The following is a 15711-nucleotide window of genomic DNA, read 5'->3' on the forward strand; positions in this document are numbered from 1 at the left end:
GTGAAGATCCCGATGCTATGTGAACTGTTGCTGAATCCCATAGAAAATCCCGCACTTTTTGTAACTGCTGGAGGAAGCAAGAATGGCAGTTTGACCATCACCTTCTTTATTGTAGTATACTCGGCTACTCGCTACTTAGGCCATGTTTAGTTCTTTACATGTAAACGCAAAAAATCGTAAATGCATTAAAGTGAAATTTTTTTTTGCTAATTTGAAGTACTAAATGAAGTTTATTTACAAATTTTTTTGCATGGATGGGCTGTAAATCGCGAGACGATTCTAATGAGTCTACTTAATCCATGATTTGCAACAGTGGTGCTACAGTAACTATCCGATAATTATTAATTAATCATAGATTAATTAGTATCATTAGATTCGTCTCGCGATTTACAACCCATCTATGCAAAAAGTTTTGCAAATAGACTTCATTTAGTACTTCAAATGACCAATATTCCTTTGCAAAATTATTTTGCAAAATGAACTAAACATGCCCTTAGTGAACACTGAAGAGGTAATAAGCCGGTAAACGACCTTGTGTTTTCTTTGTCTAGCTAGCATCATCACACTGTAAAGCTTCATCGAGGAAGCGCACAATTTCATCGACCAGAATAAGAAAAAAAAAAGAAACGCACTGCTGAAATTAAAGCACGTTATCTTAAATACTACTCCCTTCAGTAAATGATAGCGATGAACAGATGGTATATATCTAACTTTGAAATCTTTTAATGGTACATATATATTTTTTCCATTTTATTTTGGAGAGCACGTCTGTACTAGCACTCCCTGTCTGTACTAGCACTCCCTCCGTATATGTTCTAGCGGTCGTTTTGAGAAGAAAGTTCGTGAAGCTGCGCAAAGGAAGACGCCGGTTGTTTAGAAAAACTAGCAATTTTGTCCAGTCATTAAGCAGTTTGTTTAGAAAAAACTCATGAATAATTAGGAAGTTTATAAGGTCATGTTTGAATCCACTCGAGATTGCGAAAAACATCCTGTACAATAGTCTTAGGTTGAGCCAAACAAGCAGATTGTGGGAACCAGAATACCGTAGACTAAACGGTTTTATTGCAAATCTAGAAAGTTCAGCTGAAAAAAACATATTACACCTATATTAAAAGAGCTTAGCAAGGAGAACTATATAAAACTATAAGTGAATCCAAACAGACATTCCCACAGAACAGCATTGCAATTATGCTCGCTACAAGTCCAGTATCAGGAGCCAGCAGTAGTCTGTAGTACTAACTGATGAGTAGGGCCAGCAGGCGACCTACTAACAGTAATTTGACTGCACTGCCCCTATCCTTCCCTCTATATAAGCCCGGCACAACCACATTTCTCTCGCACACAAAAACACGCCCACACTGCCCAGTGCTTAAGCTAAAGCACCAAATCACACGCCTCGTGTCGACCAGCGAACACCAGGGCAGGCACGAACTGCGCTAGCTAGCACGCCGTACGCACTGCAGTGCCATGCCGGAAGCGCCGTCCCCCAAGACAACCCCGCCGGCCTGCGGCTTCGCCCCGGGGGCTCACCGCGAGGCGCTCGAGTTCATCGAGCATGTCACGGCGAACGCCGGGCAGGTGCAGCGGCGCGTCCTCGCCGAGATACTGGCGCAGAACGCGCCGGCCGAGTACCTGCGCCGGCACGGCGTCTCCGGGGCCGCGGACGACACCGTCGAAGCCTTCCGCCGCCTCGTCCCGCTCGTCACCTACGAGGGCCTCCAGCCGGACATCCTCCGCATTGCCAACGGCGATACCTCGCCGATCCTCTCCGGCAAGCCCATCTCCGAGTTCCTCACAAGGTACGCATCCCACGATCGAAGCTGCTGCGCTTCCGAAATTTGGCGGACATGGAATGGAAACGTGTGTGCTGACGTTCTTGCAATTGATGGCGTGCACCAGCTCTGGCACGTCCGGAGGGGAGAGGAAGCTGATGCCGACCATCGCCGACGAGCTGGACAGGAGGTCGCTGTTGTATAGCCTGCAGATGCCGGTGATGAGCCAGTCGGTGCCCGGGCTCGACAAGGGCAAGACCATGTACCTGCTGTTCGTGAAGGCGGAGTCGTGCACGCCGGGCGGGCTCGTGGCGCGGCCGGTGCTGACTAGCTACTACCGGAGCCGGCAGTTTCTGGAGCGGCCGCATGACCCCTACACCGACTACACGAGCCCCAACGAGGCGATCCTGTGCGTGGACTCGTACCAGAGCATGTACGCGCAGCTGCTGTGCGGCCTCGTCCACCGCGCCGACGTGCTGCGCGTCGGCGCCGTGTTCGCCTCGGGCTTCCTCCGCGCCATCCGCTTCCTCGAGAAGCACTGGCCGCGCCTGTGCCGCGACATCCGCACGGGCGCCCTCGACCCGGAGATCACCGACCGCGCCGTGCGCGACGCCGTCGGGAGGGTGCTGCGCGCCGACCCGGCGCTCGCCGACGAGGTCGAAGACGAGTGCGGGAGGGCGTCGTGGGAGGGCATCATCCGGCGCCTGTGGCCCCGCACCAAGTACATCGACGTGATCGTGACCGGCGCCATGTCGCAGTACATCCCGACGCTGGAGTTCTACGGCGGCGGCCTGCCGCTCGCGTGCACCATGTACGCCTCCTCCGAGTGCTACTTCGGGCTCAACCTGAAGCCCATGTGCAAGCCGAGCGACGTGGCCTACACGCTCATCCCCACCATGTGCTACTTCGAGTTCCTTCCTCTCCGCTGCAGCAACGCCAAGCAGCAGGCCGACCCGAGTCACCGCGACCTGGTCGACCTCGTCGATGTGAAGCTTGGACACGAGTACGAGCTCGTGGTCACCACTTACTCCGGTATGTCTCGGGACTTAATTTGCTTGATGATCCAGCTAGCTACACGAGCACTTGTGGATCGTCGTTTAGCAGTAAGAGTAACATTTTTTTTTCTGCCATGGTGACAGGTTTGTGTCGGTATCGCGTGGGTGATGTGCTGCGGGTGGCGGGGTTCAAGAACGATGCGCCTATGTTCAGCTTCGTCCGGCGGCAGAACGTGGCGCTGAGCATCGACTCCGACAAGACCGACGAGACGGAGCTGCACGCGGCGGTGAGCGGCGCGGTGCAGCACCTGGCGCCGTTCGGCGCGTCGCTGGTGGAGTACACGAGCTACGCGGACGCGGCGACCATCCCGGGCCACTACGTGCTGTTCTGGGAGCTGCGCGCCGGCAGCACGGCCGTGCCGGCGTCCGTGTTCGAGGACTGCTGCCTGTCGGTGGAGGAGGCCCTGAACAGCGTGTACCGGCAGTGCCGGGCCTGCGACAGGTCCATCGGCCCCCTCGAGATACGCGTCGTCTCCGAGGGCACCTTCGACAAGCTCATGGACTACGCCATCAGCCGCGGCGCGTCCATCAACCAGTACAAGGCGCCGCGGTGCGTGCGCGCCGGCCCGGTGGTGGAGCTGCTCGACGCGAGGGTGCAGGGCAAGTACTTCAGCCCCAAGTGCCCCAAGTGGAGCCCCGGGAACAAGCTATGGAGCAACGCCAGGGAGGTGACCTCCAACGGGGACGCCTGCTGAATCCTGATGGTCGTGGTACCATCTGAATGTTCAGAGGCAGCGAGAGGATTAGCTATATGGAATGATGATGACTTAGGGTATCTGCTAAGATCATTTGATTTTTGGTTCCTTTTCTCTCCATCTTTGTAATATGTCTCGTGTAGTCGTGTTCCTTCAGCTCGTGTATTTTGCTATGCACTTTGTGCATGTCAATTACATATACTAAATTATTATTACTCTCTGCTAGTAGTATAGGGATCGGAATGGACTTCTATATGTCAACTATACTATACATGAGGATTAATCTCCAGTAGTTTTAATTTCCCTGTTAGATTTAGACATATCTTTCGAGAAGGTATGGATATATAAATTATTAAACTCTGTTGCAGCGGCCCACCACCATTGTTTGATCCCGGGAAACGTCGTCATGGAAATGGCATTGATGTACAGGAGAGATTCATACTATATTCTAAACGCACCACCAGGACAGGACATGTTCTAATCGGACTTATAGTACGCCTAATTCATTCCTGGGTGTATATAATTTTCAAGTGACCAAAAAACACTACCTCTTAGTTACTTTTTACTCATGCAATAAGCCTCTCTGACAGCTCTCATATAGATATATACTGCAAGTTTAAGCTACGTATAGTAATAATTTCAGGTGCCTTAAAGATAAAAGGAACCGAAAAGTGGAGAAGGTTGTTAATTCTCACTGTACTTTTGAGCCAGTAGGACTGTAAACAAATAGCCTATATGCAGCCTCATAAAGTAACCAACTAGTAGCTAAAATGAAGGATACTGCGTTAACCCCTTCCATAAGCATAAAATATAGTTACGATAAGTTCGTGATCAAGTCTAAAGTTAGTAATAAGTAAAAGATAAGTGGTTCCATATGTTTCATTCACTAGGGTCGAACCACGTCTTTTAGCTGCTGCCTACAACTATTTAAAAAAAAGTATTTTATACAAGTAATGCTATATTTCTACGCATTGGATGATAAAATCCTTCTTGCTAAATAATAGTAGTACAACATAGTATCTTACTATTACTAATTGGAGACTTCTTTTGAAGCCTTCAGGTGAAGCCACTTAAGATCCTAGGTGGACAGTCTGAAAAAAATAGAGAAATCCTATAAATTCTCACAAAAATCAGAAACATTCAGTCGTCAATTCGGCAACTCTAATCATAATAGCCATTAGATCTGTTATATTTTTCTAATAAATTACCAGCTTTGCCATTATAAAAATAGACTAAAGTAACCCCCTAAACATGTATCTAAATTACCCACCTCTGCCATTATAAAAAAATAATCTAAAGTAACCCCTAATTTTTATGTAAATTACCCACTTATGCCGTTATAAAATAATATCAAATAACTCCTTAAATTTTCATATATATTATTTAATAATATCATAATAAAAAGTTAAAATAAATCCCAAATTTGAATCAAAATTATATTATTATAATAAAATCTTAAAGCACGTCCATATAAAATTCTAAATTACTATTTCTATCATCATGAATATATTATTTATTTTATTATTTATATAGAAATACTAACCATATTGTGCGTGTTACCATATATTCATGTATAAGAGAAGAGATAAGAATACCAATTTTTATGTTGTTCACATAGCTGAAACAAAGTGTTCAATTAAATACATATCAAACATATATGGAGATGTGATGCAAAGTGAGAAAAAAATATTAGTAACTAAATCTATCACATTTATTACAATTATATAATGATAAATATATATTTTTACAGTACTGGATTAGAATATTTAATTAGTTAAAAAGAGTGTGAGATTGATAATTATTAGATATCTCTAACTAGCTCGTACGGGAGCACGAGTTGAAAGACTAGTACATGCAAACAAAGAAGCCTCTTCTCTTTTATTTCCAAGGACACACTTCTTTTTTTAGATTATGGAAAAAAAATCCGGTCAATCATTCACATGCGAATGACTACAGCTAAAAGAGTTATAAAAGAGTTCTTAGACTCTTAATTTACAGTACACTTTGTAAGTTATTAGAGTTCCAAGGACACACTGATACATACAATGTGGCTTTGCTCCTTTGTGTAAATTGTTAGAAGCATCAGGACGCTAGAGCTAGGGCTATCCATGGCATGAGCAAACTGCAAATCTCTGTTTGTTTTCACAGCACCTGTCCCACCACAAGGCACTGAAAAGAGTGCCCAACCAAGCAGCCCAAAAGCAACTTTATCCTGCTCCATACCCATCTCAGGCAGACGAACCTGAGACACGGCGTGATAGTAGGGGAACTGTTTCCCTGCAAAAACTTTGGTGGAAACATTTAAGCATGCATGATTCGTTCCTTCATCTTGCATGCCTGTGTTGCCTACAATTATGCCTAAATTATAGGGGTTTTTTGGATTCCTGCCATTACAATTCTCCGACTTTGGAAGAATGCCATTACTTTTCACGTTATTTGAAACTTGCCATTAAAATTTTGCAAACCTCACAGACCTGTCCTGATCTACGCTTGCTACGTCTCTGGGCCCATTGTCAGGGCGCGTTTTTGCGTATGCGGACCGTATTGCCCCTCCTCTTCTTCTCTAAAGCGTCCGGTCGGCTCGAGCCGACCCGACTCGCCTCGCCTCGCCTCCTCCTCCCCAGACTCGTCTTCTCCCTCCCGTTCCCCATCCCCGAGCAAACCACCAAAACCCTAACCCTAGAGATTGACGGCGGCGGCGTGATTCGCGGCGGTGATTGAAGGCTTCCTCGACAAGGGTTGGCGGCAACTGAGAGGAACCCTAACCTCGCATCAATCGGCGAGGATGGAGGCACCCTGATGGTGGGGAGCGCAGGCTAGGCGCCGCCATGCGCCTCCACTGGTGCTACGGCGATGGGGAACAGTGGTAGCAGGTACCCAATCTGCATTCTTCTATAGTCTAGTTGGCGATTTTGGCGTCTGATTTGCTTTGTGCATGTTGTGTTGATTTGGGGATGAATTTGACTTTACTTTTGCCTAGGGATGGGATGTTTGCGGTAGAGGTAAAAGTCGAAGGGTTCATGCTTAAAGACGCGAGTGGTAGAAAATCATACACAAAAGGGCGAGTTTTCAAGTGGGATGTTGAGTATGGGTCACTGACGTTAGACTTGCTGTTGAAACATCTGGCAACCGAGTTGAATCTATGCACTGACCAGTTACCCACTGTTTGGTATTATGACAAAAGATTGAATGAGGATACCAGACTAGCTGATGAGATACAAATGATTGATTTGTTTGAAATGTATAAGGAAGAGATGGCATGCCAGGTTGTAGTAGGTGTATTTGATAGATCTACTTGTCAAGGAATTCAAAGGACTTCATCTCCATGAGCTAGTTGACAGGATTAGAGAGCTCATAATGGAGAAAAGGTACCTAAGAAAGAAGCTGGCACAGAATTGGGGAGATGGAATCCTACCTGGTGTAATGAAGGACTTGAACCTCAAAAGCAATAACCTCAAAGTTGTTAAGGTTAAAGTCAGTGATGATGACTTCGTAGAGGTGACACTGCTGGATGATTGGAATAACCAGAAAAGACACATAGTTGATCTGAAAAACAAGAATTGTGGATGCAGGGAATGGCAGGTAACTGGCAAGCCATGCAAGCATGCCTTGGCATGGATACTGTCCAACAGAGGTCTGCAAATTGCTGATTTTGTGCATGAATATTACTCAGTTGCAAAGTTCAGAGCAGCTTATAAAGGTAGAGTTGTGGCAATGCCAGACAGATCCCAATGGCCAGAAGTTGATCTTGGATTTAAGGTTTACCCACCTTTGCTTGGAATAGCACCAGGAAGGCCGAAGGTTCAAAGGCAAAGGGGATGCCTAGAGAAAAGGGCCACCAAAAAGAAAGTCAAATGTTCAAGGTGTCGAGGTTTTTGTCACTTTGCCAAGACATGCAAACTTGAGATGGTTGGAGAGGATGGAGAAACAACACCAACAAAAAATAAAAGGTAATCCTTGCTCTAAATTATTTAGGATGGATTTTTTGCTATAAATCATGGGTTAAGTCATTGCTGTAAATCCTGTACAGGAAGAGGACTGAAGACACAGCTGGACCATCAATTGTCAAAAAGAAGAAGCCATCAAAGAGGGAGAAGACCCCTAAGAAGAAGAAAACACCTGCCAAGAAGAGACAGCAAAGGGATGCTGCTGCTCCTCCAGCCAAGGTAGTCAGAAGCTTGATGGACCTAATTTTTGGTGATGGACACTGAAGTTCATGGTGATGGACCTATTTGATTTTGGAACTGTGAATTGGAGCTGTGTGTGCCTATCATGGCCTGTAATGCTTGAAACCTAGAACAAGCTTGTAATGCTCCTAATGCTTTTGTGTGTGCCTGTCATGGCATGTGTTGCTTGTGAACTTGAACAAGCTATTTCCCTGAATTTCTGTATGCTATTGTCATGGCTTGTGAACTTGAAATTTGGTTTCAGATTGAATTATCTGTCAGTTTCAATTCGCGGTCCGGTTGAACTTGAAATTCTGTGTTGCTTGTTAACTTGAAATTCTATGTTGCTTGTTAGCATTCATTCAAGGGTTACCCTTCATTCAATATCTCTGTTCAAATTTTCATACAACTGCAAAGATAGAGGGCTACCTAATTGACTAGTTCCAGACTACCACTGTTTGCTAACAATATAACCCAAAGATACACCTAGACAAACTGCTTCTATCACAACAGTTTCCGATTTCAACCTCTGCATTTGCACCTTCAGATCCCACAACCCATCCACGGCACTGTCAACTTTCAGCTTCAGTGCATCTAGCTCTTGCTTCATCTCCAAAATGCGGCATCACAACCTGAAGCGTCCTCTCATAAGAGAAGACTTAAATGTGATACAAACATCAGTCCCAGGAGGCTGATGACACTTATTACATCAGATGGTTCATCACCGTACAGCTCTACGCGGTAATGGGCAGAGAAGCGCCACTATCGCGAGGATTACAACCCACACCCACACAACGGTATTAATTATAAAAAGGGGGTCATCAGAGTCTTGCACCATGCGGAATGTCCCGCGGGTGACCCTAATCCACAGGCAAGGGTGGGTGCAGGACGGTACCCTACTCGACGTCTTCTGGAACAAAGTCTGGATCTTCCCCTGAAAAATTAAGAAATGGGGTGAGTACAAATGTACTCAGCAAGTCCAATCACACCCATGGAGGAGGTATAAACAGAATATATTGCATAGGGTAAATCAAGGATAAGGCTAGGGTTTGTTTTGCGGAAAGCAATATTTTATGCAGGGGTTCATTTGAAAGAAAGCATTTTCCAAAACCATTTTTCTTGTACCGAGTAACACGAGGGGTTGATCCACACAGGATCCAAGTTTTAAGCTGCTACCGGACTCCTCATCCGCCGTAGCACACGTCACAACTGCCGGACACATTTCCAAAACAACTCACGCCAACCCATCCCACAATAAACACTAGTCATGTGACCACACCGTAACTCGCCCAGTACCGTGGGCACGGCTATTTGAATAGATTCTTAACTCTGCAGATGTGTGCAACTTTACCCACAAGCGGGGTACCACAACTCGATCACCTTAGTGTCGGTGCAGATCCCAACAAAGCCATTACCCACCTTAGCTAGACCTGACTAGCCATCACGGGATGTACCAAGGGGTCATTCACCTATCACAGAGGTTGTAACCGGGGCATAAGTCACACAGAGCTAATCCCTTCTCCTTGATCACCCATTGCTCTCAGCTCTCCTGATGGCTATCAGACTAACTAGTGGGGTTTATGCTAAGCCGTTGCCTATTCAACGGTCGAGTGGTTTGCACGATAGTGGAGTTAGGTGAGATGACACACCAACTCGGTCCTTAGTGGTGACAAGATGGATATCTCCCTTCCTTGCTCTGCCACACAGGCACAAGCACACCAAACGGCAAATCACACAGAAATGCCATCCATCCCGTCTAGCCTCATCTTTCGAAAATTTCCACTTTTACACACACACACACATTTTCTTTATAAAACAAGTTGTATTGAGTATGAGATCCTAAGCATTCTAGCAGTGATTAACATCCAAACAACACATTCAAACATTAACCTAGGTGGTCAAACAATGGTTATAACAAATCAAGGGGTGGCTATCCAACCGTGTTTTTAGCAGGCAAAACATATGCAATTTTGTAAAACAGGCCAATAGGTTGTGTTTATAAAAACTAGGACAAAATCATGAATCAAAGGATGAGATTGAACTTGCCGTCTTCGAAGCCTTCGGGGAGGTCCTGGTCGAAGCACTGTCCTTCGGGCTCGGGGTCGCGGAACTGGTCCTTGTTCGCTGGCTCGCAGTACTGCTCGTCAACAGGCTCTCCTTCATTCACACCATGGTCTACGACGCATACAAACAAACACACAATCAAGAAAAAGAAATAAAAGTTTTATCGTTGAGCTCGAATCGGAAATAATTAAGATATGGAGTTTGGAGTAATATTTTCAGGCGGTTTCCTAATGGCATGGACAAAACTATGTCATGAGAGGCGTGGAAAAGTTTTAGTTAGATCCGAGATCGTTTGGCACATGAAATGATAGGTTATATAGAGGTTTAGGGGTTAAATAAGGGTTCATGGCTCATTTGTAAATAGTTTTGGAATAGAAAAGGACTTAGTTGTAATTTCCAAAAATGTTCAGGGCATCTAAAAAGATGTAGGGGCTTATTTAGTATTAGGTTTATAGGGTGGAAGGGTTTAGTTGTGAATATAATGAAGGTTAGGGATTTCTTTGCAAAAGGGCCAAAGGTGGAAGGTCTCTTTAATAAATAAAAGAGAGGGGAGGGGGTTTTGGGCTAATATGCCCCCCTCTTCTTCCTTTCGACCGCAGAACAGGGGAGGGGGCCGTGCGGCGCCGGCGGCGGCCAATCCGGCCGTCCAGGGCCATGGCGGCGGCCGGGAGCGAGGGGGAAAGGAGGAGGGAGGTGCGGGGCCCCGATCCCTGACCGCAGCTGGGCCAGAGGCGGCCCGAGGTGGCCTGGCCGCGACGGTGCTGGGCCAGTGCTGCAGAGCTCGTCGGCGGCCAGGGAGTGGGAAGAAGGGTGAGGAGGAAGGGAGGAGCCCGGTGCGCCCCCTACCTTGGGCCGGGGCAACGCGGGGAGGCGGGACGACGGGAGCGGAGGCGGCGGGCTGCAGTGTGCGCGGCGGCGACGCTGCAAGCTAGAAGAGAGGGAGTTGGAGGTGGCGGAGGTGACTGTGAGGCGGAGGAGCGGCGCAGGGCAAGGCGGTGGAGCGGCGCGGGACAGGTGGCCGGCTAGCTAGCATCGCGGGGCGCCATTAATGGCGCTACGGCCACTTGCTCGTGTCGCGACGTAGCGGCGCGGCGAGGCAGGTGACGGGACACGTCGAGCAGCGGCGAGCGGCGCGGCGGGCGTCCGGGGCACGCGGAGCGTGTGGGTACGGCGCGCGGGCAGGGCTCGGGGGCGTGCATGCGGGCGAGCAGCGCGGCGTGCGCGGACCAGGGTGGCTCGACCAGGGAGGAGGAAGCGGGCGCGCGGGCGGTGCGGCGTCGCGGCTTGGCGCGCCGAGCGCCGCGTGCGCGCGTGCGCGTGTGGCGCGCAGAGGGGAGCGCGACGAGCGGGGCGTGCGGGGCAGGGGCAGGCCGGGAGCGGGGCGTGCGGGGCAGGGGCAGGCCGGGCTGAGCTGCGCTCGAAGGAGGAGAGAGGGAGGGAAGAAAGGAGAGGGAAAGAAAAGAGAAAGAGAGAAAAGAGAAAAAGGAAAAAGGAGAAAAGAACAGGAAAAAAGAAATGGAGAAAAAGAGAAGAAAAAATGGGAAAAGGAAAAAGGAAAAGGGAAAAAGGGGGCGAGCGCGTGCCGGCGGCGATCGCGGCCCCGGTCGGCCACGCGCGGCGTCGGTCACGCGTGCGCGGTTGTGCGCGACACGCGGGACGAGGGCGAACAGAGGGATGTGACCGCGGGGTTCAGATGTCAGGATCGGGTCATTCGAAAGATCGGGAGATCGGGCGGGAAAATGGTTCGAGCTCAACGACGAAAAACTTTTGAAACAATTTTAGCGCGTGATTTATTTCGGTGGATTTTGGGATGTTACACAACCACCACCAAGGTCTCCGAAGTTGGGAGGGATCGACTTCTTCCAATGAGCTGGAAGTTCCCCTCGGACATGATGACGCCGCAGGTTGTTGGGTCATCCTGCATCACATTCAACCCTAGCGGCATGAACACCAAACAAGAGACCTGAAATTGCACACAAATTGAACACAAAACGACTTACTTTAATGTTGTTAGGGCACTTCACGAAGCTTTGCCCATAAGTTTTCGGCTGCTTGCTGACGATCCGAACCAGCTCGATGCAGCAACCAGGGCAATCCACAAGTGCGGGCAGCGGCGGGCTTTGACCCGGCCTCTACGTCGAGCTGGAGCCGGTGGACGGCGGCCGCCAGATCTGCTTCGAACTCATCCTCGACTAAGCAGCCGCCAAATCTTGGAGGCCGTCGGTGGCGAACCCGGCGAGGGGAAGCAGTCCTCGACGGCAATGGCGTGCGGGAAAAGAAGGGAGAAGGGGAGAAGACGAGTCTGGGGAGGAGGAGGCGAGGCGAGTCGGGTCGGCTTGAGCCGACCGGACGGTTTAGAGAAGAAGAGGAGGGGCAATACGGTCCGCATACGCAAATACGCGCCCTGACAGTGGGCCCAGAGACGTACCAAGCGTAGATCAGGGCAGGTCTGTGAGGTTTGTAAAATTTTAATGGCAAGTTTCAAATAATGTGAAAAGTAATGGCATTCTTCCAAAGTCGGAGAATTGTAATGGCAGTAATCCAAAAAATCCTTTATTATACTCGCCACAAAAAATACTTTGTGAAGAAAGTATTTTTTAAAGATAAAATAATCTTGTTTCGCCATTGATGTTGTGAAATGTGAACGAGAGAAGTGACTAAAAACGGGGTCATTATATGCTCTCAACCTCATGAAAGATCAGCTTGGTCGTTAGGTGCATCCATTCTCCATTGATGCTGTTCCGCGATTGCTCTTGTTCCCCCTTAGAATCTTCTTGGGAAAATTTGCCATGGGACACTCTTCAAATGTGGTTTTTGCGACAAGACACTAAAAAATGTGGTATTTGCCCCAAAACACTAAAATTTTGTGGCCATTTACCACAGCACACTAAGAAGGATGGATGAATGGTCTTATTAACACCGTTAGCTACAGTAGTTGAAGGGCCCACCTGTCATCCTCTCCAACGATATCTTCCCCTTATCTTCCCAAGCAACGCAAGTGGCCGTGGCGACTGGTGCCTAACCGCATCTCCTTCCCCCGTCTCCACGCCTGAGCTTGCCGAGCTGCTGCCGCAGGGCCTCCGCCGCCCAGCTCCGTGCGAGCTCGGCGACGAGCGAGCGCACCGCGGGCCTGAGCCCCCTCCCCGTCGTTGAGTGCCCAGCTGCCGGCGGCCGCACCTGACTGGAGCCCCCACGCCCCGCCCGCACTGCTGGCAGGAGGAGGAAGGAGGAGGCACAGCAGCGGTGCGACGGCGCGGCGTCGTCAGGGAGGTGCGGCGCCGCCGTCAAGGAGGAGCTGCGGCAGCAGCGGGAAGGGGCGGCGGCGGGCGGCTCCTCACTGCCGGCAGCAGTCGCACCTGTGGGTGTCGCGAGCAGGAGGAAGAGTATGGAGGCACGACAGTGACGCGAGGGAGACGGAGGGCAACGGCGATGTGCTGTGGCAAATGGCCACAAAATTTCAGTGTCTCTGAACAAAGACCATATTTTTTAGTGTTCTAGAGCAAAAACCACCTTTGAAGAGTGTCCCCCAACAAATTTTCCCAATCTTCTTTGCCTGGCCATCTGCCTTCATCGGCTGGCCGCTCAACCGACTAGAGGCGTCACCGTGTGCAACCCAGCGCAGTCGACACTCGACGTAGCACTGGGCCTCCGAGAGTAGATGACAGCGATCGACCACGGGAACAAAGCCTGACGAAAAGTCCGGCCGTGACCTCGTCCTCCGGTCCGGCACCCTAGCGTAGCTCGCTGTCCCTTGTTCGAGAGAGCGCCGCGCCGCTTCAGATCTCGACGGCCGGATCACGGGAGCACGGTCACTTGGGCGCGAGCCGGCGATCGCCGGATGGAGAGCGGCAGAACACGGGCGGGCGGCACGGGCAGGCAGGCAAAGCCAGAGGCGTCGTGTGCAGCGGAAACAGGCGGGCGAGCTGACCACACCGTACACCACCAACAGCCGGAACCGCACGAGGCGGTCGTAGCGAACAGAGAGCCGAAAAGCTGGGGCGGCCATGTGGCCGGCACGGTACAGAGCGGACAGCGCGGTGGCGCGCCTTGGCGGTTGCGGGCGTGCGCGGCTCCTGCTGGAACGGGGCTGGCGCCTGTCGTGTGCCGGGCGGGGGGACCCCGGGGGGCCGAGCGCGGCCAAGCCAAGCGCAGCGCTCCTGTTCACTGGCCGTGCAGCTGCCTGCCGTGCCGATCATTGCTGGCTCCTCATCCATCCGGACTCCCTCGCCGTCCGACCGTTTGACCCGGTCGTCGTCGTCGTCGTGTCCGGTCCCGTCAGCAGAACACGTAGCCCAAGCCCGGCAGGTCTGGTCAACAACCAATCAAACCCATACGCTCTTGCGCTCAGTCAGATTACTGTTAGCTGCAATGGCTCACCCCGACTGTTCATTGCTCTGCCGCAATCAAAAAAACAAAAAAAAAACTTAACAAGCTGGGGTCTTGATAAAGATCCTGCTATAGAATAGGCTTATAAGCGTCAGTAGTTGGGGTTGGGTGGGCGTTAACACTAAAAGAAGCCGGGCACACGTGCAGCAGGGGGGGACATGTAGCCGGCCGCGCCGGCCCCATGCAGGGTTTGAAATTTCGGCGAAATTTCGCCGAATTTTGGTGAAATTTTTCGTTTCCGCTCGTACCGGGAAAAAATATTTCGGTATTTTCGGAAAATTTCGTTTTGAAAATTCAAAATTCAAAAAAATTCGTCCGAAATTCACCGAAATTCGTCGAAATTCACCGAAATTCCGGAACGGAATTCCGTTTCCGCCGATCACCGGGATTTCACCGGAAAATGAAATGGTTAACCCTGCCCCCATGCCACCGGGTTAGTGCCGGGGACGGTGGCGACGAGCCGGTGACGGGGGGCAGCCTGGTGGTGGCTGGTGCCCGTCTTGTCGCTGCTCGACGTGGCTCGCTCCGCGGCCGGCCCATGCATAACCCCGTCGCCACACCCTCCACGCTTGCCGTCGTCGCCGGCCGGAGGAAACGCGCGGCGCGTTCCCGGCTGCCTCCTCCCGGGTGCGGCCATTGATGGCCTGCCCCCATGCTGCCTCCCCCCGCGCCTTTGATGGCCGGCCCGGGCTACCAAAGGCATATTACGACGCCGGATCGGTGAACAGGGGGGCAGGAAGTCAGAGCGCCATTGAATCCCTTGTCTGGTAACGTCTGTTGCCACTCCGGCCAGCCGCCCCGGCCGGGGAGGGGAGGGAGAGGGGCCCGTTTGATTCCCAGACCCAGCAAGTACGCGCCAAAAAGGCTTCCCTTTCTTCCTCCTCGCTCGCTCGCGATGGAGCGATATAGTTGGACTGATAAATGGGCGCGGAAATCTGGTTGCCGCATTACTCCGCGCACAGCCAGCGATGGCTGATCACGGATGATGAGTCGGGGACGGCGAAGCCCGTCGAGTCGCCAGGCGCCGGGCGGGGGCATGCCATTGCCTGCCGCTGTGCGCCGACCGCGACGTGGCGACGTGGCTCAAGGCTTTTTTCCGGCATCGCTGGTGCGGTGCATCGGCCCGTGGGACGGCGACGAGGCCGGGGACATTCCCATCTACCGGCGGGGGCCCGGCCTCCATCTGGTCGCTATCCTACCGCACGCGCGCAGATGCGATGCCGGCGCGGTGTCTGGCGACCGCGAGCGGCCCAACCATCCGCACACCCCCGATCCAACTGTCGAGATCGCCCGCTGCTGTGTCGTGAGGCGCATGTGCACGAGGGCCAACAGTGGACGACGCGCTGGTGGTTGCGAATTGCGAGAAGTGTCTGGCCATTTCTCCCAAAGAAAAAGAAAGGACGGAACACCTTTTTGCTTCACCGGCGATGTGTTTTTGTTGTGCCGAGCATCTTCTTGTTTTTTCTCAGAGCTCACCTTGGGACTCCTCAGCTGTCTTTGTGCGTGTGTGCTCTAGCCTTCTAGGCCTTTAGGCCCAATATTGGAATATGGACTGGACGTTTGGCTACCACTT

The 15711-nt window shown here is 50.9% G+C and overlaps 1 protein-coding gene across 1 annotated transcript; it reads left to right on the forward strand.

Moving 5' to 3' along the window:
- The first annotated feature begins 1337 nt into the window (after positions 1-1337).
- Positions 1338-3737, forward strand: LOC120708304 (probable indole-3-acetic acid-amido synthetase GH3.1). Its single transcript, XM_039993507.1, has 3 exons — positions 1338-1799; positions 1900-2804; positions 2912-3737. The coding sequence occupies exons 1-3, from the start codon at positions 1468-1470 to the stop codon at positions 3520-3522; spliced, it is 1848 nt and encodes a 615-aa protein (XP_039849441.1). The 5' UTR covers positions 1338-1467; the 3' UTR covers positions 3523-3737.
- Positions 3738-15711: the final 11974 nt, after the last annotated feature.

This window comes from Panicum virgatum, chromosome 5K, assembly GCF_016808335.1.
Source record: "Panicum virgatum strain AP13 chromosome 5K, P.virgatum_v5, whole genome shotgun sequence".
Classification (NCBI taxonomy): domain Eukaryota; kingdom Viridiplantae; phylum Streptophyta; class Magnoliopsida; order Poales; family Poaceae; genus Panicum; species Panicum virgatum.